We start from the raw sequence: 27,409 nt of genomic DNA, 5'->3' as shown, positions 1-27,409 counted from the left end.
GGGACCGAAATTCCCACGGACGTATGAGTACGTGCCTGGTCCTTAAGAGGTTTAAGGGGTTATCCAGGAAAAAACTTTTTTTAAAGGGGTACTCCGGTGAAAACCTTTTTTCTTTTAAATCAACTGGTGGCAGAAAGTTAAACATATTTGTATATTACTTCTATTAAAAAATCTTAATCCTTCCAGTACTTATTAGCTGCTGAATGCTACAGAGGAAATTCCTTTCTTTTTGGAACACTGATGACATCACGAGCACAGTGCTCTCTGCTAACACCTCTGTCCATTTTAGCAACCATGCATAGGAGATGTATGCTAAGGGCAGCATGGTGGCTCAGTGGTTAGCACTGCTGCCTTGCAGTGCTGGGGACTTGGGTTCAAATCCCACTAAGGACAACAATAAATAAAACATTATTATTATTATAATAACGTCAGCAGAGAGAACTGTGCTCGTGATGTCATCAGAGAGCATTCCAAAAAGAAAAGATTTTCCTCTGTAGTATTCAGCAGCTAATAAGTACAGGAAGGATTAAGATTTTTTAATAGAAGTAATTTACAAATATGTTTAACTTTCTGCCACCAGTTGATTTAAAAGAAAAAAGGTTTTCACCGGAGTACCCCTTTAATATATCAACTGGCTCCAGAAAGTTAAATAGATTTGTAAATTACTTCTATCAAAAAATCTTAATCCTTTCAGTACTTATGAACTGATGAAGTTGAGTTGTTCTTTTCTGTCTAAGTGCTCTCTGATGACACGTGTCTCGGGAACTGCCCAGTTTAGAAGCAAATCCCCATAGCAAACCTCTTCTACTCTGTGCAGTTCCCGAGACAAGCAGAGATGTCAGCAGAGAGCACTGTTGCCAGACAGAAAACAAAAACTCAACTTCAGCAGCTGATAATTATTGAAAGGATTAAGATTTTTTAATAGAAGTAATTCTCAAATCTGTTTAACTTTCTGGAGCCAGTTGATATAAAAAAATAAAAAATTTTTTTTTCCTGGAATACCCCTTTAATCTTATCGATGAGCTCTTTTTATTCATGTATATCCAAATCTCTCTCGCAATAAGCGCCACTCGGAACACTGAGATGTTTAATAGGATTAGAGACACTTTCACTGAGAAATCAAGGAAAAAAAGGTTTGCAAATATTTATAAAAAGGTTGATTGAAGCACATAAATTTAAAGGGGTACTCCGCTGCTCAGCGTTTGGGACAAACTGTTCCGAACGCTGGAGCCGAGAGCTTGTGACATAATAGCCCCACCCCCTCATGATGTCACACCCCGCCCCCTCAATGCAAGTCTATGGGAGGGGGCGTGGCAGCCGTCACGCCCCCTCCCATAGACTTGCATTGAGGGGGCGGGGCATGACATCATGAGGGGCGGAGCTATGATGTCACAAGCTCCAGCGTTCGGAACAGTTCGGAGTACCCCTTTAATTCTTAGAAAATGGATGGGGGAAGGAACACCGGATATTGTGGAATGGAAGAACACTGTGGATAAGATAAAAAGATATGAATTTGCATGGACAAAATATTCAGCCAATAAGAAAAGGGGAAAAAGTTTATTTCAAGTGTGGAGTAAGTGGGAGGAGGGTACAGTGACCCCCCGACCTACGATGGCCCCGACATACGATCATTTCAACATACGATGGCCTCTCAGAGGCAGCATCAACATATGATGCTTTTGTATGTCGGGGCCATCGCATAAACAGCTATATGGCAGCGCAGACTACTTCAGCTGCCACCGGATAGCCGTTTACGGTGCCCCGTGTGGTCCGCTGACGATCACTTACCTGTCCTCGGGGCTCCGGCGCGTCCTCTTCAGGCTCCCCTGCATCGTCGGCGCTCTCCATCGTCGTCATCACCACGTTGCTGCACACGCTGTCCCTTCATCCAATAGGAGCGGGGTGCGTAGCGATGTGATGGCGGCGACGGAGAGCGCGGATGTAGGGGAAGCAGAGGCCTTACCGGAGCGTCGGGGACGCGGCGACAGCGATGGACGGTGACATACAGGGCAGCAGTGACGGTCCGGAGCGGCGGGGACAGATGAGTACAACTTCGTCTAACAGTGGTCTACAACCTGCGGACCTCCAGATGTTGCAAAACTACAACACCCAGCATGCCCGGACAGCCGTTGGCTGTCCGGGCATGCTGGGTGTTGTAGTTTTGCAACATCTGGAGGTCCACAGGTTGGAGACCACTGTCCTATACATTGCACGGATCCCTCAACATACGATGGTTTCAACAAACGATGGTCCATTTGGAACGGATTACCATCGTATGTTGGGGGACCACTGTATTTGAGACTTGAGTTTCCTTTTTACATTTTTTTTCTCTTCGCCTGCCAGGGAGGGAGGAGGGATTGGGTTGAGACGTTAACATTTTGGTGTTATTTAAGGAATCGTGATTGCAGAATGATGATTTTGGATGTCCATATAATGGGGTACTATGTATTTATATAATGTAGATGACCCGCATTGGATAAATGACAATTATGACCCTCATTTACTATTCTAAACCGACTTGTTTTGTCGGTTTTTTTGGCGCATCTTTGTCTGTGACATGTTGCAGATATCGTGCGCCAGTCTGCGACACGATGCAACATTTTTTCCCCGACGGACCCGATGTGGATTCTCCCAAACCCGAAAAAGGGGCGTAACCCGACATTTCTGAGCTTTCCCACGTATTTATAAAGGTTTCCAACCCGAATTTGTTGAATTGTTGTGGATTTTTTCCCGACAACTCAGAGGAGTTGGAAACCAAAACCAACAAAACCCACGTGCGACAAACAGGACGCGACATAATAATAATAAATACCAGGGGAAAAAAGCAGTCGGGTAAGAAAGCAACATAGACTTACAACCCGATTTTCTAAGTAAATGAGGGCCTGTGTGATGAATTGTAATGTGAAAGAATATGTGCTGTACTTACTGTAGTCTTGATTATGTAAAATCAATAAAGAATAATAAATAAAAAAAACCTATAGATGCCACAATCAGTACTGACTGCGGCATCCATAGGGTTAAACTGCTGAGACACTCAGGAAAGTAATCCCCCCCCCCCCCCATGACATAAAAGTACATCACGGGGTGGTGAGCGGGTTGTGTCATCTATCCCCTGTATCTCAATAACAGGGACCCCAGTGTCCCCAGGTAGGTAGGAGGTACATTCACTATGGGAGCTGCAGAAACAGCCGAGCACAGACTGAGGTGTCCAGTGATCAGACACCACATGATCAGCAAGGATCGGGGATAACACAACCTTTCTAAAAGGGTCTCAGCAGATGAAGCCCGGACCGTCCTGGAATTCTTCATCACTGGAATAAGTCCCTTCTCTCTGAGGTGTTTGGGTCTCCAGTAGCAGCTCCTCATGGATTATGCCTGTTGGGTCTTCTCCATGAGGAGCAGTGAATATCACAACCATATACCACACTCTTCTCCTACCATGTAAACTATAGTGATGACATCGCTGGATCGGTGACTACGTTCTAAAAGAAAACTTTTATTATCAATTGGTAACAAGTTTGGAGATGCAGTATATGATATATGTATAAATGTCAGATATCCTATGTACATGGATAATATATAGATGTGTTATCTGCTTCATTTACTGCTCTGAATTGGCTTCTCCCCTGTGTGAGTTCTTTGATGTTTAACAAGAGTTGAATGATGATGAAAACATTTCCCACATTCTGAACATGAATATGGTTTCTCCCCTGTGTGAGTTCTTTGATGCCGAGTAACATCTGATTTCCAAGTAAAACATTTCCCACATTCTGAGCATGAAAATGGCTTCTCCCCTGTGTGAGTTCTTTGATGTCTAACAAGACTTGCTTTGTCAGTAAAACACTTTCCACATTCTGAACATGAAAATGGCTTCTCTCCTGTGTGAGTTCTTTGATGTCTAACAAGAGTTGCTTTGTCAGTAAAACATTTTCCACATGCTGAACATGAAAATGGCTTCTCTCCTGTGTGAGTTCTTTGATGTACAACAAGACCTGATTTAAAAGGAAAAAATTTACCACATTCTGAGCATGAATATGATTTCTTTCCTGTATGAGCTCGTTGGTGTCCAACACCCCTTCTGTGGCTTTTATTTTGCTGAACATCCTGTGATGACTGAGAAGACAGGACCTGTATATAAGGATGAGATGACAGATCTTGGCTGTGAAGGGCTGAGGGTGTATCTGGGATAATGGAATGTTCTTCATATGTATCTTGTGTGATATCATCATCTGCTTTATAATCTGAAGATATAAGATTCTCCTCTGATCTCCTGCTACAAGAATCTGCAGAGAATAACACAGATTTTATTTTTGAGTATTAACCTTATTTACATTTTTCCATCTAGAGTCACATGAGAGTTTGTTTTTTGTGGGACCAATTTTACATTGTAATGACACCTTTTGTGTTACTATAAAATATACTGTGAAACAGAGAAAAAGTTGTGTGATAAAATTCAATTGAAATAAAATGCAATTTTTCAGATTTGGGATTTTTTCATCGTCTACCATACAGCGTAATGTCACAACTGACGTTATAATTATCCATCAGGTCAGTATGATCATCCAACTTGTATAGCTTTCCTTATGTTTAAAAAAATGCTTTAACCCCTTAAAGAGTACCCGCTGGTGTTAAAACCCCGAACCCCGCTCTCCCCAACCCCCGTTTAAGACCACGATCTCCCCCTAAACATGTGCGCCGACATGTGCGGGAGGAGTGGCCTCCCGGCCAGTGGCCGGGGAGCCAATGCGCTCGCTCCCGCCTGCCATGACAGTGCCCGTTTAAGGACATTCCATTTTTGCACTTTCGTTTTTTCCTCCTTACCTTTTAAAAATCATAACCCTTTCAATTTTTACCTAAAATTCCATATGATCGTTTATTTTTTGCGCCACCAATTCTACTTTGTAATGACATCAGTAATTTTACCCAAAAATCTATGGCGAAATGGAAAAAAAAAAACACAATTGTGTACATTTTGGGGGCTTCTGTTTCTACACAGTCCATTTTTCATTAAAAATGACACCTTATCATTATTCTGTAGGTCCATACGGTTAAAATGATCCCCTACTTATATAGGTTTGATTTATTACTTCAGAAAAAAATCATAACTACATGCAGGAAAATTTATACGTTTCAAATTCTCATCTTCTGACCCCTATAACTTTTTTATTTTTCCGTGTACGGGGCGGTATGAGGGCTCATTTTTTGCACCATGATCTAAAGTTTTAATCGGTATGATTTTTGTTTTGATCAGATTTTTTTATGTTATAAAAAGTGACCAAAAATACGCTATTTTGGACTTTGGAATTTTTTTGCGCGTACGCCATTGTCCGTGTGGTTTAATTAATGATATATTTTTATAGTTCGGACATTTACGCACGCAGCGATACCACATATGTTTATTTTTATTTACACAGCTTTTTTTATGGGAAAAGGGGGGTGATTTGGACTTTTATTAAGGAAAGGGTTAAATGATCTTTATGAACTTTTTTTGTTCACTTTTTTTTTTTTGCAGTGTTATAGCTCCCATAGGGACCTATAACACTGCACACACTGATCTCCTATACTGATCCCTGCAAAGCCATAGCTTTGCATTGATCAGTGTTACAGGCGGTTGATTGCACAAGTCTGGATTTCAGGCTTGCAGCAATCAATCGGACGCGCAGGTGGCAGGTAAGGCGCCCTCCTGCTGCGTCGTAGCTGATCGGGACATTGCGATTTTATCGTGATGTCCCGATAAGCCCGACTGAGCTGCCAGGATGCTTTTACTTTCACTTTTAGACGCGGCGATCAACTTTGATTGCCGCGTCTAAAGAATTAATGCCGGAAATCTGCTGGAACGGAGATGTCCGGCATTAGCCACGGGTCCTGGCTGCTGATAGCAGCCGGGACCATATGAGTATGATGCGAGCTCAACTCCTGAGCTCGCTTCATAACCCTCCCGTGCCGCAGAGCCGTATAAACCCGGCGTTCTGCGGCAAGAGGTTAAGGACTCAGGGTTTTTCATTTGGGGCAGTGGTTCTTATCCTTGTTGGAGGTACTGAACCCCACCAGTTTCATATTCACATTCACTGAACCCCTCTTAATTGGAAAAATAAAATATGATTTTTTCAAATTCAAAACATAGGAGGTAAATATTTAAGTATATATTTATACATATATTTATACACAGGCGCAGACAGTGTTCCCCCACACATTAGGCAGGCAGTGTTCCCCCACATTAGGCGCAGGCAGTTTTCCCCACACATTAGGCGCAGACAGTGTTCCCCCACATTAGGCAGGCAGTGTTCCCCCACATTAGGCAGGCAGTGTTCCCCCACATTAGGTGCAGGCAGTGTTCCCCCATACATTGGGCATGCGCTATCTCCCGGTGGCCCCTGCGTTTTTAAACTTAACGCAGGGAGTTAATAGTGATGGGGGGGAATTGCCCTGTCGCTACAGGACGGGCAAACACCAGCTCTGCTCGGGGCCCCAAGTAATTGCTTGCCTGTCCTTTTTTGCGAAGGGCCTGGAGTCGGGTGAGTGTCTTGACCTCCGCCGAACCCGCGAGACTGACTCACCGAACCGCTGGTTAAGAACCACTGATTTGGGGACTTCAGTTTCTACGCAGTGCACTTTTCGGTAACAGTGACACCTTATCTTTATCTGTAGGTCCATACGGTTACAAGGATACACAATTTGTATAGGTTTTGATTTACTTCTTTTTAAAAAAAACTTTATGGCCCAGATTTATCAAACTGTGTGAGTGAAAATATAGAGATATTTCCCCACAGCAACCAATCACAGCTCAGCTAACAAGCTCTGGTAAAGTGAAACCTGAGCTGTGATTGGTCGCTGTGGGAAAATCACTCTATTTTTTCTCTCACATAGTTTAATAAATCTGGGCCTATAACTTTATTATTTTTCCATATACAGGGATGTGTGAGGGTCACTTTTTGTACAGATCCTGTATGTGATCTGTAGTTTTTATCGGTACCATTTTTTTTTTTTTAATGGGACTTTTTGATCACTTTTTATTCATTTTTTTAGGGTATACATAGTGACCAAATATACGCAATTCTGGACTTTTTTTTTTTTAAAGTATACACCATTGACCGTGAAGTTTAATTATAGTTACATTTTTAGAGTTCAGACATTTACGCCAATACCACATATGTTTACTTTTCTTTACATTTTTTTTTATATGGGAAAAGGGGGGTGATTCAAACATTTATTAGGGAAGGGGTTAAATCACATTTATTAGTTTTTTATTTGTTTTTTAACACAATTTTTTAGTCCCCATAGGGCACTATTACATGCAATCCTTGATTTTATTGAAAGACGGAGGCTCATATTATGCTTATCTTTCTTTAATTTAGCCCACAGCAGCAAGGGTTAAAACATATAGAAAGTGATGAAAACTTTTTAGTGTAACCAAACATAGGTGTAAGGTAGTCCAGTATCATCCAATCAGAATAGGGTATAGGTGATAAAGTCCGTTAACACCAACTGTTATTCCTCTTTCTTGCTGCTCACAGCTAAGATAAGTACACAAATAATTTTTCACTGCATTTATCATTATTTTCTTATTTTAATATATTTAAATGTTATTAATTTTCATGATTTCCGCATAATTTTCCAATATTCATAAATATATATATATTTATTTTCCTAATTTACACTAGTTTCTTTTCTTCCCTTTATTTCCTTATCATTATCATTCATTTTGGTTGTCCGTGATGTAGATACTCCTTATCTGATGATGATTTCTACTATTCTGCCATACTTATTCATATCCCCTTTGTGATTAGTATCATAGTTTATGGTTTTTACACATCTTGAGACTACCTATGCCTCCATTCTTCTTTATATGCTTACCGATTGTGTCCTCTATCCTCGTTTAGTCACCCGATCCCTTCCGACGTCCTCTCTCTTATTCTCCTCTCGCTCCGTATCCACTTCAACTTGTGACGCACTTCTTATTGCCGCGTCGGCCATTTTAACTTTGCGCGCATGCGCAGTACAGTTCTTCTCCCTGTCCTCTCACTTATCGCGAGAGTTGCTGCGCAGCTGGTTCTCAGCTGTTTTTTCCTGCTCCGTTACCTCACAATCGATCATCTCCTGTCACGGACGCATTTACAGTATATCTCCCTTCATTATTTATTGGAAATTTAAATACAGTGTATTTTTCTATACGCTTTTTATATTTTCAACACTACAGTGCTAATAATTTCATTAATATATATTTTTAGATAAAAAATATATATTTTATTCTTTTCTCCTCAAGTATATTAACCCCTCAAGTATATTAACCCTTGCATACTATTCCCCACAAATATGACTACTGAGGAGAATATTGTTGCTCCTACTGATGTGAGAGAATATACATTTATAAATGAGGAATATGTACAAAATATTATTTCTAAATCTATGCATAAGACTGTAGATTCAGCTATTCAGGGAGCTATATCTACCCTACAAGAATCTATTTCCAAATCTGTATCTCTTGCAGTCTCCAAGGCGATCCCTATTCGCCAAGATCCTTCTACTCCTTCTGATCTCTTTTGGTCAGCGGAGGAATCAACCTCTCAAATGGTCAAGGGTTTCAAACCCAAAAAAGCCTCCAAAAAGAGACGTCACTGTCATGAAGACCCTTTCTCTCCTCAACCTAAAAAGATGGCTAAGGGTCACGTTAAAAAAGTTAATGACAACCGCCATAATAAATGCGGTAAAAAATTTGGTGGCAAATCTTCCCATCACAAACCCTCAGTCCGTGAGGAAGTTTCTACAAAACGGACATCAAAATCCTCCTATAGACAAAAACCTGATTCATATGTTGATTCCAGTCAGTCCTCAAATACTGACACTGACTCCTCTTCGGAGGACCATGACTCCCAATACGAGGAGGTATCTCATTCTGATGAAAATGAGGCTGTGTCTGTACAAGATACTAATGAGAAGACTATATTGGATAGTACCGGCAATCCGTACTTCAATCCAATTCATGTCACTCATCCCCGTTCAGGGGATTGGGTGCCACACCCTAATGTGGCTAAATATGTTCAATCTTGTTTAAAAAAACCTTTAGATAAAAAGGATAGAAACAAATTAAGAGCGGAGTGTCCCAGACCTTCCCTCCCTGACATTACTACCTCGACCCCTGACATTGACCTAACTTTGGTAAAATTTTTAGCCAAGTCAGGGAAGAATCCGAAGAAAGGTTTGGATCGATCTCTGAAATCCTGCCAAGACAAACTTATTGATATTTTGGGTCCATTGACAAAAATCATGACCCTCTCTGAGGAAGCTCTTTCTTCTAATACACCCATTGATCCCCATATCCTCCATGGTTGGATCCAAAGGGCATTATGCTTTTTTGGTAATGCCAATTCGGCTTTATCATCTGAAAGACGGCGATCCATTTTATTAAAACTGGATCCCCAACTTACTCATTTAGCTCCACAAGAGCCGGGACCCTCTAAAGACGGATTACTTTTTGGTGATTCTTTTATTAAAGAACTCAATAAATACGTAGGATTATTTTCAAGCCTTGATAAGGCTCAGAGCTCTATTAAAAAAGTTTTTCAATCCAAGGTTTTCTCTAGGGCTGGGAAAGGCAGGGGTCGCTTTCCCAGCCGCAATACTCAAGATAGACAACAGTTTAGAGGCCCCCATTCATCCAAACCCGCTGTACCATCAGGATCATACACTTCAGGGACGTATTCTTCAAACCCCTTCTTCCCTTATCGTGGAAGGCCATGGCGGACCAGAGGCTCCAGAGGATTTCATAAGACCAGACCCTCTTCAGGTAAGCTTTTCTCCTTCTTTCCTCTCTCAAATTCCTATAGGAGGCAGACTAACCCATTTTTTCCAGACCTGGTCTATGATCACCACAGACTCCTGGATCTTAAATACGGTAAAAGGTTATCAGATAGAGTTTCTCTCTCCTCCTTTTCAAACTCATCTTCCTCACCCTATCCATTTTTCAAATTAAGATCAAATCCTTATAGATCTAGAAATTCAAGAACTTCATTCAAAAAATGCCATCATTCCCATAGACTCCCCTTCTCAGGGTTTTCTCAGCAACCTATTTTTGGTCAAAAAGAAAGATGGAGGTTACAGACCAGTCATAAATCTAAAATCCCTCAACGTATATGTGAAATATCATCACTTCAAGATGGAGGGCATTCATCTTTTAAGAGATCTCCTTCCTGGAGATTGGCTCATCAAGATAGATCTCAAGGATGCCTATCTTACAGTTCCTATTCATCCCTCCTTCCAACCTTATCTCCGATTCTCATGGAAGAATCTAATATGGCAATTCACTTGCCTTCCATTCGGCCTAGCTTCGGCTCCTTGGTGTTTCACCAAACTGATGAAACCAGTAGTGGCTCTTCTCCGAAGCCGAGGTGTTCGTCTGATCATTTATTTGGACGATATACTGATTATGGCTCAATCTCTCCATCCGATTGTTGCATTCTCCTCCGGATGGACAATATTTCGGCTGTACAATATGTCAACCGTCTAGGAGGTACGAAATCGAAACTTCTGGCAGATATCACCAAAGAATTTTGGCACTTCTGCTTAGACAGGAACATTGTCCTCAAGGCAGAATATTTACCTGGTCTTTCGAACAGTGTTGCGGATTGGAATTCTCGTTTTCTTATAGACGCCAGCGATTGGCGTCTGGATTCTTCCATTTTTTCGGTTATCAATACGCTTCGGGGTCCTTTGTTTATAGACCTCTTCGCTTCTCGTTTAAATCGCCAACTCCCTCTATTCTTCAGTTGGCGTCACGATCCAGAAGCATTAGGCGTAGACGCCCTCATGCAATCTTGGCCTTCAGAAATCCTAAACGCCTTTCCTCCATTTTCTCTTCTTCCCAGAGTTCTCCTACATATTCTTTCCCAGAAATCGAAAGTAGTGTTAATAACTCCTTGGTGGCCGTCCCAAGCGTGGTTCCCTCAACTTCTAGGTATGACGATAGACTTCCCTCGAATCATTCCCATGTCTTCCACAATCCTTCTGGATCCTTCCGGGAACCCTCATCCTCTGGTTCTCTCGGAAACGTTATCTCTAATCGCCTGGCTTGTGTCAGGAGATTCACGTTTGATCAGGGACTTTCACAATCATCTAGAGACATCCTTTCAGATGCATGGGCACCAGGCACCAAATCTGATTACAGATCTGCCTGGAAAGTTTGGTCTCATTGGTGCTCACAACGGGATTTGGATCCCGTTCACTCATCTTTGAGCGATATTTTAAATTTCCTTTCATTTTCTTTTGACATGGGAAAAGCGTATCGTACGATTAATGTTTATCGATCAGCCATATCTTCCAACCATTCCCTTATTGACTCTTTACCTGTTGGTAAACATCCTATAGTCTGCAGACTTTTAAAGGGCATTCGTTTTCGCAGGCCTCCTCTTCCTAAATATACGTCTACTTGGGATGTTTCCATTGTTTTGTCCTTCCTTGAATCTTTAGGTTCTAACGAGAATCTGCCTTTAAAAAGTCTTTCTTTGAAACTTTCTATGCTTCTATGCCTTATATCTTGCAAAAGAGTTTCTGATGTCAAGGCTTTAGATCTCTCTCATAGGTCTTTTTCTCCTCAAGGAGTTTTATTTCACATTTATAGACGTACAAAAACGAATCTTCATACAGTTTTTTATCCTTCTTTTCCTCATAACACCAATCTTTGTGTTGTTCAATGCTTACAAACGTATGAAAATAGAACACGCTCTTTACGCCTTCCTTCTTCTTCTCAACTTTTAATTTCCTATTGTAGATGTTACGCCGAGCGCTCCGGGTCCCCGCTCCTCCCCGGAGCGCTCGCTACACTCTCGTTACTGCAGCGCCCCGGTCAGATCCACTGACCGGGTGCGCTGCGATACCGCCTCCAGCCGGGATGCGATTCGCGATGCGGGTGGCGCCCGCTCGCGATGCGCACCCCGGCTCCCGTACCTGACTCGCTCTCCGTCGGTCCTGTCCCGGCGCGCGCGGCCCCGCTCCCTAGGGCGCGCGCGCGCCGGGTCTCTGCGATTTAAAGGGCCACTGCGCCGCTGATTGGCGCAGTGGTTCTAATTAGTGTGTTCACCTGTGCACTCCATATATATACCTCACTTCCCCTGCACTCCCTCGTCGGAACTTGTTGCCCTTGTGCCTAGTGAAAGCGTTCCCTTGTGTGTTCCTAACCTGTGTTCCAGACCTCCTGCCGTTGCCCCTGACTACGATCCTTGCTGCCTGCCCCGACCTTCTGCTACGTCCGACCTTGCTTCTGTCTACTCCCTTGTACCGCGCCTATCTTCAGCAGTCAGAGAGGTTGAGCCGTTGCTAGTGGATACGACCTGGTCACTACCGCCGCAGCAAGACCATCCCGCTTTGCGGCGGGCTCTGGTGAATACCAGTAGTGACTTAGAACCGGTCCACTAGCACGGTCCACGCCAATCCCTCTCTGGCACAGAGGATCCACCTCCTGCCAGCCGGCATCGTGACAGTAGATCCGGCCATGGATCCCGCTGAAGTACCTCTGCCAGTTGTCGCTGACCTCACCACGGTGGTCGCCCAGCAGTCACAACAGATAGCGCAACAAGGCCACCAGCTGTCTCAACTGACCGTGATGCTACAGCAGCTACTACCACAGCTTCAGCAATCATCTCCTCCGCCAGCTCCTGCACCTCCTCCGCAGCGAGTGGCCGCTTCAGGCCTACGACTATCCTTGCCGGACAAATTTGATGGGGACTCTAAGTTTTGCCGTGGCTTTCTTTCACAATGTTCCCTGCACTTGGAGATGATGTCGGACCAGTTTCCTACTGAAAGGTCTAAGGTGGCTTTCGTAGTCAGCCTTCTGTCTGGAAAAGCTCTGTCATGGGCCACACCGCTCTGGGACCGCAATGACCCCGTCACTGCCTCTGTACACTCCTTCTTCTCGGAAATTCGTAGTGTCTTTGAGGAACCTGCCCGAGCCTCCTCTGCTGAGACTGCCCTGCTGAACCTGGTCCAGGGTAATTCTTCCGTTGGCGAGTACGCCATACAATTCCGTACTCTTGCTTCTGAACTATCCTGGAATAATGAGGCCCTCTGCGCGACCTTTAAAAAAGGCCTATCCAGCAACATTAAAGATGTTCTGGCCGCACGAGAAATTCCTGCTAATCTACATGAACTCATTCATCTAGCCACTCGCATTGACATGCGTTTTTCCGAAAGGCGTCAGGAGCTCCGCCAGGATATGGACTTTGTTCGCACGAGGCGTTTTTTCTCCCCGGCTCCTCTCTCCTCTGGTCCTCTGCAATCCGTTCCTTTGCCTCCCGCCGTGGAGGCTATGCAAGTTGACCGGTCTCGCCTGACACCTCAAGAGAGGACACGACGCCGCATGGAGAATCTCTGCCTGTACTGTGCCGGTACCGAACACTTCCTGAAGGATTGTCCTATCCGTCCTCCCCGCCTGGAAAGACGCACGCTGACTCCGCACAAAGGTGAGACAGTTCTTGATGTCTACTCTGCTTCTCCACGCCTTACTGTGCCTGTGCGGATATCAGCATCTACCTTCTCCTTCTCTACTATGGCCTTCTTGGATTCCGGATCTGCAGGAAACTTTATTTTGGCATCTCATCAACAGGTTCAACATCCCGGTAACCAGTCTCGCCAGGCCCCTCTACATCAATTGTGTTAACAATGAAAGATTGGACTGTACCATACGTTACTGCACGGAGCCCCTTCTAATGTGCATCGGACCTCATCAAGAAAAAATTGAGTTCTTGGTCCTCCCCAATTGCACTTCCGAAATTCTCCTTGGACTACCGTGGCTCCAACGCCATTCCCCAACCCTGGATTGGTCCACGGGGGAGATCAAGAGCTGGGGTATCTCTTGTTTCAAGGACTGCCTTAAACCGGTTCCCAGTACTCCCTGCCGTGACCCTGTGGTTCCCCCTGTAACTGGTCTCCCTAAGGCCTATATGGACTTTGCTGATGTGTTTTGCAAAAAACAAGCTGAGACTCTACCTCCTCACAGGCCTTATGACTGTCCTATTGACCTCCTCCCGGGCACTACTCCACCCCGGGGCAGAATTTATCCTCTGTCCGCCCCAGAGACTCTTGCTATGTCTGAGTACATCCAGGAAAATTTAAAAAAGGGGTTTATCCGCAAATCCTCCTCTCCTGCCGGAGCTGGATTTTTCTTTGTGTCCAAAAAAGATGGCTCCCTACGTCCTTGCATTGACTACCGCGGTCTTAATAAAATCACGGTAAAGAACCGCTACCCTCTACCTCTTATCTCTGAACTCTTTGATCGCCTCCAAGGTGCCCACATCTTTACCAAACTGGACTTAAGAGGTGCTTATAATCTCATCCGCATCAGGGAGGGGGATGAATGGAAAACGGCATTTAACACTAGAGATGGACACTTTGAGTATCTGGTCATGCCCTTTGGCCTGTGCAACGCCCCTGCCGTCTTCCAAGACTTTGTTAATGAAATTTTTCGTGATCTCTTATATTCCTGTGTTGTTGTGTATCTGGACGATATTCTGATTTTTTCTGCCAACCTAGAAGAACACCGCCAGCATGTCCGCATGGTTCTTCAGAGACTTCGTGACAATCAACTTTATGCCAAAATGGAGAAATGTCTGTTTGAATGTCAATCTCTTCCTTTCCTAGGATATTTGGTCTCTGGCCAGGGACTACAAATGGATCCAGACAAACTCTCTGCCGTCTTAGATTGGCCACGCCCCTCCGGACTCCGTGCTATCCAACGTTTTTTGGGGTTCGCCAATTATTACAGACAATTTATTCCACATTTTTCCACCATTGTGGCTCCTATCGTGGCTTTAACCAAGAAGAATGCCAATCCTAAGTCCTGGCCTCCTCAAGCGGAAGACGCCTTTAAACGGCTCAAGTCGGCCTTTTCTTCTGCTCCCGTGCTCTCCAGACCTGACCCATCTAAACCCTTCCTATTGGAGGTTGATGCCTCCTCAGTAGGAGCTGGAGCGGTTCTTCTACAAAAAAATTCTTCCGGGCATGCTGTTACCTGTGGTTTTTTTTCTAGGACCTTCTCTCCGGCAGAGAGGAACTACTCCATCGGGGATCGAGAGCTACTGGCCATTAAATTAGCACTTGAGGAATGGAGGCATCTGCTGGAGGGATCTAAATTTCCAGTTATTATTTACACCGATCACAAGAATCTCTCCTATCTCCAATCTGCCCAACGGCTGAATCCTCGCCAGGCCAGGTGGTCTCTGTTCTTTGCCCGGTTTAATTTTGAAATTCACTTTCGCCCTGCCGATAAGAACATCAGGGCCGATGCTCTCTCTCGTTCCTCGGATGCCTCGGAAGTAGAGCTCTCTCCGCAACACATCATTCCTCCTGACCGCCTGATCTCCACTTCTCCAGCCTCCATCAGGCAAACTCCTCCAGGGAAGACCTTCGTCTCTCCACGCCAACGCCTCGGAATCCTCAAATGGGGTCACTCCTCCCATCTCGCAGGCCATGCGGGCATCAAGAAATCCGTGCAACTCATCTCTCGTTTCTATTGGTGGCCGACTCTGGAGACGGATGTTGTTGATTTTGTGCGGGCCTGCACTGTCTGTGCCCGGGACAAGACTCCTCGCCAGAAGCCTGCTGGTCTCCTTCACCCTCTGCCTGTCCCCGAACAGCCTTGGTCTCTGATTGGTATGGACTTTATTACAGACTTACCCCCATCCCGTGGCAACACTGTTGTTTGGGTGGTCGTTGATCGATTTTCCAAGATGGCACATTTTATTCCTCTTCCTGGTCTTCCTTCAGTGCCTCAGTTGGCAAAACAATTTTTTGTACACATTTTTCGTCTTCACGGGTTGCCCACGCAGATCGTCTCGGATAGAGGCGTCCAATTCGTGTCAAAATTCTGGAGGGCTCTCTGTAAACAACTCAAGATTAAATTAAACTTTTCTTCTGCTTATCATCCTCAATCCAATGGGCAAGTAGAAAGAATTAACCAGGTCCTGGGTGATTATTTACGGCATTTTGTTTCCTCCCGCCAGGATGACTGGGCAGATCTTCTACCATGGGCCGAATTCTCGTATAACTTCAGAGTCTCTGAATCTTCTTCCAAATCCCCATTTTTCGTGGTGTACGGCCGTCACCCTCTTCCCCCCCTCCCTACTCCCTTGCCCTCTGGTTTGCCCGCTGTGGATGAAATAACTCGTGATCTTTCCACCATATGGAAAGAGACCCAAAATTCTCTCTTACAGGCTTCATCACGCATGAAGAAGTTTGCTGATAAGAAAAGAAGAGCTCCCCCCATTTTTTCTCCCGGAGACAAGGTATGGCTCTCCGCTAAATATGTCTGCTTCCGTGTTCCCAGCTACAAATTGGGACCACGCTATCTTGGTCCTTTCAAAGTTTTGTGCCAGATTAATCCTGTCTCTTACAAACTTCTTCTTCCTCCTTCTCTTCGTATTCCTAATGCCTTTCATGTCTCTCTTCTTAAACCACTCATCATAGTTACATAGTTACATAGTAGTCATCCTCAACCGTTTCTCTCCTAAACTTATTTCTCCCACTCCTGTCTCCGGTTCTTCGGACATCTTTCCTGTAAAGGAGATACTGGCCTCCAAAAAGGTCAGAGGGAAAACCTTTTTTCTGGTTGACTGGGAGGGCTGTGGTCCTGAAGAGAGATCCTGGGAACCTGAGGACAATATCCTAGATAAAAGTCTGGTCCTCAGGTTCTCAGGCTCAAAGAAGAGGGGGAGACCCAAGGGGGGGGGGTACTGTTACGCCGAGCGCTCCGGGTCCCCGCTCCTCCCCGGAGCGCTCGCTACACTCTCGTTACTGCAGCGCCCCGGTCAGATCCACTGACCGGGTGCGCTGCGATACCGCCTCCAGCCGGGATGCGATTCGCGATGCGGGTGGCGCCCGCTCGCGATGCGCACCCCGGCTCCCGTACCTGACTCGCTCTCCGTCGGTCCTGTCCCGGCGCGCGCGCCGGGTCTCTGCGATTTAAAGGGCCACTGCGCCGCTGATTGGCGCAGTGGTTCTAATTAGTGTGTTCACCTGTGCACTCCATATATATACCTCACTTCCCCTGCACTCCCTCGCCGAATCTTGTTGCCCTTGTGCCTAGTGAAAGCGTTCCCTTGTGTGTTCCTAGCCTGTGTTCCAGACCTCCTGCCGTTGCCCCTGACTACGATCCTTGCTGCCTGCCCCGACCTTCTGCTACGTCCGACCTTGCTTCTGTCTACTCCCTTGTACCGCGCCTATCTTCAGCAGTCAGAGAGGTTGAGCCGTTGCTAGTGGATACGACCTGGTCACTACCGCCGCAGCAAGACCATCCCGCTTTGCGGCGGGCTCTGGTGAAAACCAGTAGTGACTTAGAACCGGTCCACTAGCACGGTCCACGCCAATCCCTCTCTGGCACAGAGGATCCACCTCCTGCCAGCCGGCACCGTGACAGTAGACCTCATCTTCCTGTTTCTTCAGCCAATATAGCCAGATGGATCAAACAAATTATGTCTTTGGCGGGTATTGACACCTCTGTTTTCGGTACCCACTCCACCAGAGGTGCTATGTCTACCAAAATCATTCAATCCGGAGGTTCTCTTTCAGATCTTCTGAAAGCAGCAAATTGGTCATCAGAATCAACTTTTAAGACTTTTTATTTCCGTCCTTCTTCTCATGTTTCTATGTCAGTTTTTTAGAATTGTATTATAGCTTTGAACATACATAATATGAGCCTCCGTCTTTCAATAAAATTGGAGATTTTCCTAGTCTGGATGACGGAAAATATGGATTTTTATTAAAGACATTAGGCGAATATTATCCCTCCCTTTAACCCTCCCTACTTACCTTTATTTGGTTTTCTTACTGTATTTCAGCTTAAATGGAAGATTCCTGACTCTCCACGTGGTCAAAATTTCGACTCGTTACTCTACTTCCTGATTTACAAGTTCAAGTTTTACATTTGAAGTTTTTGATGTTCTTCTTCTATATTCCTCGCGACAAGAAAGAGGAATAACAGTTGGTGTTAACGGACTTTATCACCTATACCCTATTCTGATTGGATGATACTGGACTACCTTACACCTATGTTTGGTTACACTAAAAAGTTTTCTTCACTTTCTATATGTTTTAACCCTTGCTGCTGTGGGCTAAATTAAAGAAAGATAAGCATAATATTCGCCTCCTGTCTTTAATAAAATCCATATTTTCCGTCATCCAGACTAGGAAAATCTCCAATTGCATACACTGAACAATGTTATGCCATAGCATTAATCAGTGTTATCAGTACTCCATTGTTCCAGCCTGCCATGGCTGACTGGAGCCTTGGAGAACCGATCCACCGTCCTCTCAGCTGATCGGGACATCGCGATTTCCCCGCAATGATCCAGATCAGGTCCGTCAGGGTCAGGAACTGTCTAGAGTAGGAACAAATCCCCATTGAAAAGCAGTTCCTGACACGGGCAGAGGTGTCAGCAGAGAGTACTGTGGTCAGAATGGAAAGAGAGACACAGCTTCCTGCATACAGCAGCTGATAAATACTGGAAGGGTTAAGATTTGAAATTAAAATAATTTACAAATCTGTAGAACTTTCTGGCATCAGTTGATTTAATTTTTTTTTCCCCTCCAGAGTACCCCTTTAAGCCACAGAACATAAATGGTTTTCTCATCCTGCTAAGGCTGGGTTCACATCATGTTTTTGCCATACTGTTTTCAATTAGTTTTTCTAAAGAAAACCGTATGGCAAAAAAACGGATGGAACAGTATGGAAAAAAGTAAACTGTATGAGTTTTTAAACAGTATACTGTTTTTAAAAGTGCATACAGTTCCGTCAGTTTTTATAGAAAAAAAAAACGATACGTTTTTGAAAATTTTGTCCATTTTTAATGGGAGGGGTCTTGGGTGGGGACTTTAGGATTCAAATGCGCATGTGCAAAGTAAAAAAGTATACTTTTTTCCCGTGTGGAACCGTATACATGTGCGTTTCCCATTGACGTCCATGTTAAAAAAAAATGTATGCGGTTGCAGTACGGTTTTTAAATCGTGGTCAACCGTACTGCAACCGCATACGTTTTTTTTTAAACATGGACGTCAATGGGAAACGCACATGTATACGATTCCATACGGGAAAAGCGTATACGTTTTTACTTTGCACATGCGCATTTGAATCCTAAAGTCCCCACCCAAGACCCCTCCCATTAAAAATGGACAAAATTTTCAAAAACGTATGTTTTTTTTCTATAAAAACTGACGGAACTGTATGCACTTTAAAAACAGTATACTGTTTAAAAACGCATACGGTTTACTTTTTTCCATACTGTTCCATCTGTTTTTTTGCCATACAGTTTTCTTTAGAAAAACAGATTGAAAACAGTGTGGCAAAAACGTAGTGTGAACCCAGCCTTAGGCTGGGTTCACACTACGTTTTCTCCCATACGGGAGCGCATACGGCAGGGGGGAGCTAAAAGCTTGCGCTCCCGTATGTCACCGTATGCGCTCCCGTATGCCATTCATTTCAATGAGCCGACCGGAGTGAAACGTTCGGTCCGGTCGGCTCATTTTTGCGCCGTATGCGCTTTTACAACCGGACCGAAAAACCGTGGTTGACCACAGTTTTAGGTCCGGTTGTAAAAGCGCATACGGCGCAAAAATGAGCCGACCGGACCGAACGTTTCACTCCGGTCGGCTCATTGAAATGAATGACATACGGGAGCGCATACGGTGACATACGGGAGCGATAGCTTTTAGCTCCCCCCTACCGTATGCGCTCCCGTATGGGACAAAACGTAGTGTGAACCCAGCCTTACATTACCTATGATTCTTCTGACTTTGCAGAGAGAGGGGTGGAGTCTGATCACTGCAGTTCACCTAATGAGACCAACCTAATCACCTGACTAGACTCTACCGACAAGAAGACTTGTTCTTATTTTCAAGCTTCATATCCTGTACAGTCACTTTGCTGACATGGCTTTAGCTGAACTGTCCTTCCCATAGGGTCTATGACTGATCGTCCGGCATCTAGGTCTCTTCCTCCTAGTCTCTGGTGAGCAGCAATGTTTCCATCCAGGGGTGTAATGGTCATGGCTGCAGGGGGGCTCCTCTGGGGGTCCGGGGTATATGTCTCAGCTCCTCGGGGGAGCACCGCTTCAACTGTCTCTGGTTCTGTCTCTCTGCCCTGTGATTTCCGCACCACTTGTATCCAACAGACAGTGTTCTGGAGCAGCTAGTAATGTCTGCCAGGTACAGGCCACATGATCAGATCATCGAGCAGCCAACACCGGGTGACATCTGCCGGAGGACACAGCCGCTCTGGGGGGATGATGGGGAGAGGTTTGTATTCTACCACCGGCCAAACTGGGCATATACACAGTGTGGGGTGAACAAAAGACGCATAATATTTTGCACGACACAGAAATAGTGAGGGGGGGCATAAAATGTGTAGAAACTATAGTAAGAGCGCACAGAAGGGCCTGTGGTCTAAAGTTTGCTTTGGAGCCCAAAAAACTCTAGTTACACCAATACTTCCCGAGAAATTACAGCAGCCAGTTACCAAGTAGAATCTGTGACTCTTCTCTATGTTTAGTGGTTACTACTCACCTGGGTGGTTACCTGTAGGAATGTCCTCCTTATACTGCTCATCACCGCTCACATCTGTCTCTTCTTCTTCCTTTATGTCTGTAGCATTAATATAGTTCATATCTGTCCCTGTAGGAATGTCCTCCTTATACTGCTCATCACTGCTCACATCTGTCTCTTCTTCCTTTATGTCTGTAGCATTAATATAGTTCATATCTGTCCCTGTAGGAATGTCCTCCTTATACTGCTCATCACTGCTCACATTTGTCTCTTCTTCTTCCTTTATGGCTGTAGCATTAATATAGTTCATATCTGTCCCTGTGGGAATGTCCTTCTTATACTGCTCATCACCGCTGACATCTGCCCCTTCTTCTTCCTTTATGTCTGTAGCATTAATATAGATCAGATTTTTCTCTGTAGGAATGTCCTCCTTATACTGCTCATCACTGCTCACATCTGTCTCTGGAGCATTAATATTGTTTAGATCTTCTCCCTTAATCATAAGATTTGGAAGAAATATTGTAAAAGTCATCAGACAGTAGGAGAAGTCATGTGGGATGTTATAGATGAGCAGGAGATGAGGAGTCATGGAGGGTGAGGGGACTGACCACAAGAGCTTCACAGCCCTTCTACAGATCATAAGGAATATCTCCATCTACCTGATCATCCTGTGGAAGAAGAGGACGGGGACACCTCTCTGGTGCTGTTCTCTTACTGGATCTGACTGTAGGGAACACATACAGAGACTGAATTCATTCTTTACATACAAATAATGAGAGGACGTGTGTATATAGTCATGTCTATTACCTGGTGATGTGAGGGGCTGCTGATCCTCCATCATCACCTGATCCTTGTACTGATCCTTGTGTCCTTCTACATACTCCCACTCCTCCATGGAGAAATAGACCGCCACGTCCTGACACCTTATAGGAACCTGACACATAATGATACAGTCATCACCCCGACCCCTCCAGTGGTGTTACTGTATAATGTCCCAGCATTCCCAGCAGTGTCACCTCTCCAGTCATCACCAGACCCCTCCATTACTGTATAATGTCCCAGCAGTGTCACCTCTCCAGTCATCACCAGACCCCTCCATTACTGTATAATGTCCCAGCATTCCCAGCAGTGTCACCTCTCCAGTCATCACCAGACCCCTCCAGTGGTGTTACTGTATAATGTCCCAGCATTCCCAGCAGTGTCACCTCTCCAGTCATCACCAGACCCCTCCATTACTGTATAATGTCCCAGCATTCCCAGCAGTGTCACCTCTCCAGTCATCACCAGACCCCTCCATTACTGTATAATGTCCCAGCAGTGTCACCTCTCCAGTCATCACCAGACCCCTCCATTACTGTATAATGTCCCAGCAGGGTCACCTCTCTAGTCATCACCAGACCCCTCCATTACTGTATAATGTCCCAGCAGTGTCACCTCTCCAGTCGTCACCAGACCCCTCCATTACTGTATAATGTCCCAGCAGTGTCACCTCTCCAGTCATCACCAGACCCCTCCATTACTGTATAATGTCCCAGCATTCCCAGCAGTGTCACCTCTCCAGTCATCACCAGACCCCTCCATTACTGTATAATGTCCCAGCAGTGTCACCTCTCCAGTCATCACCAGACCCCTCCATTACTGTATAATGTCCCAGCAGTGTCACCTCTCCAGTCATCACCAGACCCCTCCATTACTGTATAATGTCCCAGCAGTGTTACCTCTCCAGTCATCACCAGACCCCTCCATTACTGTATAATGTCCCAGCAGGGTCACCTCTCCAGTCATCACCAGACCCCTCCATTACTGTATAATGTCCCAGCAGTGTCACCTCTCCAGTCATCACCAGACCCCTCCATTACTGTATAATGTCCCAGCAGTGTCACCTCTCCAGTCATCACCAGACCCCTTCATTACTGTATAATGTCCCAGCATTCCCAGCAGTGTCACCTCTCCAGTCATCACCAGATCCCTCCATTACTGTATAATGTCCCAGCAGTGTCACCTCTCCAGTCATCACCAGATCCCTCCATTACTGTATAATGTCCCAGCAGTGTCACCTCTCCAGTCTTCACCAGATCCCTCCATTACTGTATAATGTCCCAGCAGTGTCACCTCTCCAGTCATCACCAGACCCCTCCATTACTATATAATGTCCCAGAAGTGTCACCTCTCCAGACATCACCAGACCCCTCCATTACTGTATAATGTCCCAGCAGTGTCACCTCTCCAGTCATCACCAGACCCCCCATTACTGTATAATGTCCCTGCAGTGTCACCTCTCCAGTCATCACCAGACCCCTCCATTACTGTATAATGTCACAGCAGGGCCACCTCTCCAGTAATCACCAGACCCCTCCATTACTGTATAATGTCCCAGCATTCCCAGCAGTGTCACCTCTCCAGTCATCACCAGACCCCTCCATTACTGTATAATGTCCCAGCAGTGTCACCTCTCCAGTCATCACCAGACCCCTCCATTACTGTATAATGTCCCAGCAGTGTCACCTCTCCAGTCATCACCAGACCCCTCCATTACTGTATAATGTTCCAGCAGTGTCACCTCTCCAGTCATCACCAGACCCCTCCATTACTGTATAATGTCCCAGAATTCCCAGCAGTGTCACCTCTCCAGTCATCACCAGACCCCTCCATTACTGTATAATGTCCCAGCAGTGTCACCTCTCCAGTCATCACCAGACCCCTCCATTACTGTATAATGTCCCAGCAGTGTCACCTCTCCAGTCATCACCAGACCCCTCCATTACTGTATAAAGTCCCAGCAGTGTCACCTCTCCAGTCATCACCAGACCCCTCCATTACTGTATAATGTCCCAGCATTCCCAGCAGTGTCACCTCTCTAGTCATCACCAGACCCCTCCATTACTGTATAATGTCCCAGCAGTGTCACCTCTCCAGTCATCACCAGACCCCTCCATTACTGTATAATGTCCCAGCAGTGTCACCTCTCCAGTCATCACCAGACCCCTCCATTACTGTATAAAGTCCCAGCAGTGTCACCTCTCCAGTCATCACCAGACCCCTCCATTACTGTATAATGTCCCAGCAGTGTCACCTCTCCAGTCATCACCAGACCCCTCCATTACTATATAATGTCCCAGCAGTGTCACCTCTCCAGTCATCACCAGACCCCTCCATTACTGTATAATGTCCCAGCAGTGTCACCTCTCCAGTCATCACCAGACCCCTCCATTACTGTATAATGTCCCAGCAGGGTCACCTCTCCAGTCATCACCAGACCCCTCCATTACTGTATAATGTCCCAGGAGTGTCACCTCTCCAGTCATCACCAGACCCCTCCATTACTGTATAATGTCCCTGCAGTGTCACCTCTCCAGTCATCACCAGACCCCTCCATTACTGTATAATGTCCCTGCAGTGTCACCTCTCCAGTCATCACCAGACCCCTCCATTACTGTATAATGTCCCTGCAGTGTCACCTCTCCAGTCATCACCAGACCCCTCCATTACTGTATAATGTCCCAGCAGTGTCACCTCTCCAGTCATCACCAGACCCCTCCATTACTGTATAATGTCCCAGCATTCCCAGCAGTGTCACCTCTCCAGTCATCACCAGACCCCTCCATTACTGTATAATGTCCCAGCAGTGTCACCTCTCCAGTCATCACCAGACCCCTCCATTACTGTATAATGTCCCAGCAGTGTCACCTCTCCAGTCATCACCAGACCCCTCCATTACTGTATAATGTCCCAGCAGTGTCACCTCTCCAGTCATCACCAGACCCCTCCATTACTGTATAATGTCCCTGCAGTGTCACCTCTCCAGTCATCACCAGACCCCTCCATTACTGTATAATGTCCCTGCAGTGTCACCTCTCCAGTCATCACCAGACCCCTCCATTACTGTATAATGTCTCAGCAGTGTCACCTCTCCAGTCATCACCAGACCCCTCCATTACTGTATAATGTCCCAGCATTCCCAGCAGTGTCACCTCTCCAGTCATCACCAGACCCCTCCATTACTGTATAATGTCCCAGCAGTGTCACCTCTCCAGTCATCACCAGACCCCTCCATTACTGTATAATGTCCCAGCAGTGTCACCTCTCCAGTCATCACCAGACCCCTCCATTACTGTATAATGTCCCAGCAGTGTCACCTCTCCAGTCATCACCAGACCCCTCCATTACTGTATAATGTCCCAGCAGTGTCACCTCTCCAGTCATCACCAGACCCCTCCATTACTGTATAATGTCCCAGCAGTGTCACCTCTCCAGTCACCACCAGACCCCTCCATTACTGTATAATGTCACAGCAGGGTCACCTCTCCAGTCATCACCAGACCCCTCCATTACTGTATAATGTCCCAGCAGGGTCACCTCTCCAGTCATCACCAGACCCCTCCATTACTGTATAATGTCCCAGCAGGGTCACCTCTCCAGTCAGCAGCTCCATCATCTTGTTGATAAGTTCTCGAATCTTCTGTTCATCCATTTCCTCATGTATCAGGGAGTGAGGTGGGGGCCCCGGGATTGGGCTCAGGGTTCTTCCCCATTCTTCACACACAGGGGCCCAACAGCGCCCACTAGAGGACTTCTTCACTACTGTGTAATCCTGTGTATGGAGGGACACATTAATATCACTACATACATTCCCAGAATCCCTCACCTCTCCAGTCATATCCTTCTGTTATTACATAGATAAGAATGAGGTCATGTGACATCACTCCCAGAATCCCTCACCTCTCCAGTCATATCCATCTGTTATTACATAGATAAGAATGAGGTCATGTGACATCACTTCCAGAATCCCTCACCTCTCCAGTCATATCCATCTGTTATTACATAGATAAGAATGAGGTCATGTGACATCACTCCCAGAATCCCTCACCTCTCCAGTCATATCCTTCTGTTATTACATAGATAAGAATGAGGTCATGTGACATCACTCCCAGAATCCCTCACCTCTCCAGTCATATCCATCTGTTATTACATAGATAAGAATGAGGTCATGTGACATCACTTCCAGAATCCCTCACCTCTCCAGTCATATCCATCTGTTATTACATAGATAAGAATGAGGTCATGTGACATCACTCCCAGAATCCCTCACCTCTCCAGTCATATCCATCTGTTATTACATAGATAAGAATGAGGTCATGTGACATCACTCCCAGAATCCCTCACCTCTCCAGTAAGCCGGAAGAGTATCTGTAGGGTGAGGTTTATGATCCTGTCGGCCATCTTGTTCCTGTCTCTCTCCATGGTTAATGGGTCATCCAGGAGAATTCTCTTATATAGAAGATATCAGCAGAGGATCCTGGATTGGAGAAACCTGAAGGGAAGAGAAGACGATGATAAACCGCACCAGATTCTATGGAGAAATAAAATCCATTTCCTGGAGATAATCTGGGGAAACATCTGAGGAGACTTTATAGTCACAATGATTCCGGATGATTCCGCCCACATCTTGTATCTTATAAATCTGTGATGATCTGCAGAGGATTTGTCGCAGCTGATACAGGAGGAAATAGAGACATTTAACCCCTTCCTGTCAGGGGGATTTCTGTTTGTTCCTTTGTCTCCTAAGATCCATAATGTCCTCATTCCCCATGGACAGAGACGTATGTAGACAAGTTGTCCTGTGTGATGGAGCCCCCTGGATTTTACCAGAAAACACAATAAACCTGTCACGATTCGGCTGGCTGGAGGTGGATCCTCTGTGCCAGAGAGGGATTGGCGTGGACCGTGCTGGTGGACCGGTTCTAAGTTGCTACTGGTATTCACCAGAGCCCGCCGCAAAGCGGGATGGTCTTGCAGCGGCGGTAGCAACCAGGTCGTATCCACCGGCAACGGCTCAACCTCTCTGACTGCTGAAGATAGGCGCGGTACAAGGGAGTAGACAAGAGCAAGGTCGGATGTAGCAGAAGGTCAGGGCAGGCAGCAAGGATCATAGTCAGGCGCAACGGCAGGAGGTCTGGAACACAGGCTAGGAACACACAAGGAAACGCTTTCACTGGCACAATGGCAACAAGATCCGGCAAGGAAGTGCAGGTGAAGTGAGGTAATATAGCCAGGGAGCAGGTGGAAGCTAATTAGGCTGATTGGGCCAGGCACCAATCATTGGTGCACTGGCCCTTTAAATCTCAGAGAGCTGGCGCGTGCGCGCCCTAGAGAGCGGAGCCGCGCGCGCCAGAACATGACAGCCGGGGACCGTGACAGGTAAGTGACTTGGGATGCGATTCGCGAGCGGGCGCGTCCCGCTATGCGAAGCGCATCCCCGCCGGCAGAGTCAGTGCAGCGCTCCCGGTCAGCGGGTCTGACCGGGGCGCTGCAGAGAGAGGAACGCCGCGAGCGCTCCGGGGAGGAGCAGGGACCCGGAGCGCTCGGCGTAACAAAACCCCAATTCCTCTCCTATGGTGATTGCCGCTTCCTGTGGTTTCTGAGGTAAATCTGCCGATTCTTTATTCTACGTCGGTGATTTTATTGGAATATTTTTATTTTTATGGGACTTTTTATGATGTGACCAAAAACTGCAATTCTGGACTTTGGTGTTTTTACATGTCTGCCATTCACCATGTGGTTTACCATAACTTCTCCCCGAATCCAATGTTAGATTGCGGGGTTAGTGCAATGACCGCCATTAGCAGTGAGTGCCGGCTGTATATAGCTCCCGAGCTCGCCTCAAACTCATATGGGGCGCAGAGTGTAAATATACACTGCCCCCTCAAGGGGTTAATAATATAGATCCCCAATAATCCTGATCTGACATCCAGGCCGGTCCTGTAGTGACTATGCAATTCCCCCCATCACTATTAAGGACATCCCTGTGTCACGAAAGATGTTTTCGGGACACAGGGATGCCCCTTTTAACTCTCTGCGGCCCTGCTGTCGGGAGATTGTGCAGGCCAGG

General features: G+C 45.9%; 1 protein-coding gene across 1 annotated transcript in view; it reads right to left on the bottom strand.

The window, feature by feature from the left end:
- Positions 1-27,409, bottom strand: part of LOC130308348 (uncharacterized) — a 145,197-nt gene that overhangs the window by 84,968 nt on the left and 32,820 nt on the right. Inside the window, 1 exon segment of the mRNA XM_056552245.1 lies at positions 3,616-4,037. Within this exon segment, the coding sequence (XP_056408220.1) occupies positions 3,616-4,037 (422 nt within the window).

The sequence above is a fragment of the Hyla sarda genome, chromosome 1 (genome assembly GCF_029499605.1).
Source record: "Hyla sarda isolate aHylSar1 chromosome 1, aHylSar1.hap1, whole genome shotgun sequence".
Classification (NCBI taxonomy): domain Eukaryota; kingdom Metazoa; phylum Chordata; class Amphibia; order Anura; family Hylidae; genus Hyla; species Hyla sarda.
The sequence above is the reverse complement of the archived record's forward strand: the minus strand, read 5'-3'. Positions and strand labels throughout refer to the sequence as shown.